The 1,177-nt window shown below is 33.2% G+C and overlaps 1 protein-coding gene across 2 annotated transcripts in view; it reads left to right on the top strand.

Moving 5' to 3' along the window:
* The window catches only part of LOC119594209, a 40,373-nt gene extending 39,512 nt beyond the window's left edge, over positions 1 to 861 (top strand). For both annotated transcript variants that reach the window (XM_037943280.1, XM_037943279.1), the window contains exon 2: positions 210 to 861. In XM_037943280.1, the coding sequence (XP_037799208.1) occupies positions 296 to 676 (381 nt within the window). In that variant the 5' untranslated portion in view covers positions 210 to 295 and the 3' untranslated portion in view covers positions 677 to 861. The remainder of the gene's footprint in view (positions 1 to 209) is intronic.
* The last annotated feature ends 316 nt before the right edge of the window (positions 862 to 1,177 follow it).

The raw sequence follows: 1,177 nt of genomic DNA, 5'->3' as shown, positions 1-1,177 counted from the left end.
TTTTTTTCTTTTTTTTTTCTCAGTTTGTAATGATGTTAATAGTAAAGAAAAAAAATAACAATTGTTAAATTACTGAATGTCATAATTAATTTTACATATGTAATTGCAGTAGTTCTTTTTAGTGAAATTATAAATTACACTGCACTGAAATTCTGTATCATAGTGGAAATCAAGAAAAAAATTATTAAAGCTGCGTGTCTTACTTTCAGGAGGAGTTGGTGGAGTAGCTGTGCATCCAGCACTTCCAGAGGCCCTAAATCTTCATCTAGAGAGAGACCTTTAGAAACTCCCAAATATGTCTTCAGAATCAGATACTGAGTTCAAAAATGAAAGTAACAGTCTCAAGGAACATGCCATTAGAACTGAGGCAGATATCGTCCATTACCGTATAAAGGGAGCAGAAAGAGAGAAGGCTTTACCACCAAAAGATGACAGCCCAGTGGAAGAAAAACAGCCAAGTAAAGAAAAAAAGGAAAATTTTCTTCAAAAGATGATACAGTCTTTCAGCTCACTGCTACAATCAAAGAAGCCAGAGCATTCTGCATCGTCTCCAGCCAACTCTTTACCTGAGACAGCTAGTCCGAACTCCATAGCTGATGAAAACCTTGACTGTGTTAATGCTCAAACAGAGGTTAAGGATGAAACAGCTGCACAAGTTAGTGGCTACTTGAATTAAGTTCTGATGTTTGTGGGCTCAAGTGACCAACATACGGATTTCCAGTAAAACATCCTGTAGTTTGTTATACAGGATTTATCTATCACATATTTTTTTAATGGATTTTGTTCCAAGCTTATGGAAGAGCCACCCAGTATGTTTGTGTTGCATAGTAAAATCCCAAGTCAGATAAGTCATTGTTTTGCATTTATTTGTTATATGTAATGATAAAAGTTTATATAGCAATGATTTAAGATATAACATGCAAGGAGATATATTGTGTGTATTACAGCAGGTTTTCTATGAATAAATTTGTTATTCATTGTTTTCTAACCTTACTTATGTGTTAGTAGTAAGTACAATGGTCACTATAGAAATTTAACTTAATATGTTAAATATATATTTTATGATGGTCTTATCACTATTTCTTGATATAACTAAATTCTTATTTTCTGATATGTTAGGTAGTATTTTTCACATCTTATCTCAGTTGGGTCTTGATCCTTGATCACCTCCCCTTTT

The sequence above is a fragment of the Penaeus monodon genome, chromosome 33, assembly GCF_015228065.2.
Source record: "Penaeus monodon isolate SGIC_2016 chromosome 33, NSTDA_Pmon_1, whole genome shotgun sequence".
Lineage (NCBI taxonomy): Eukaryota > Metazoa > Arthropoda > Malacostraca > Decapoda > Penaeidae > Penaeus > Penaeus monodon.
The sequence above is the reverse complement of the archived record's forward strand: the minus strand, read 5'-3'. Positions and strand labels throughout refer to the sequence as shown.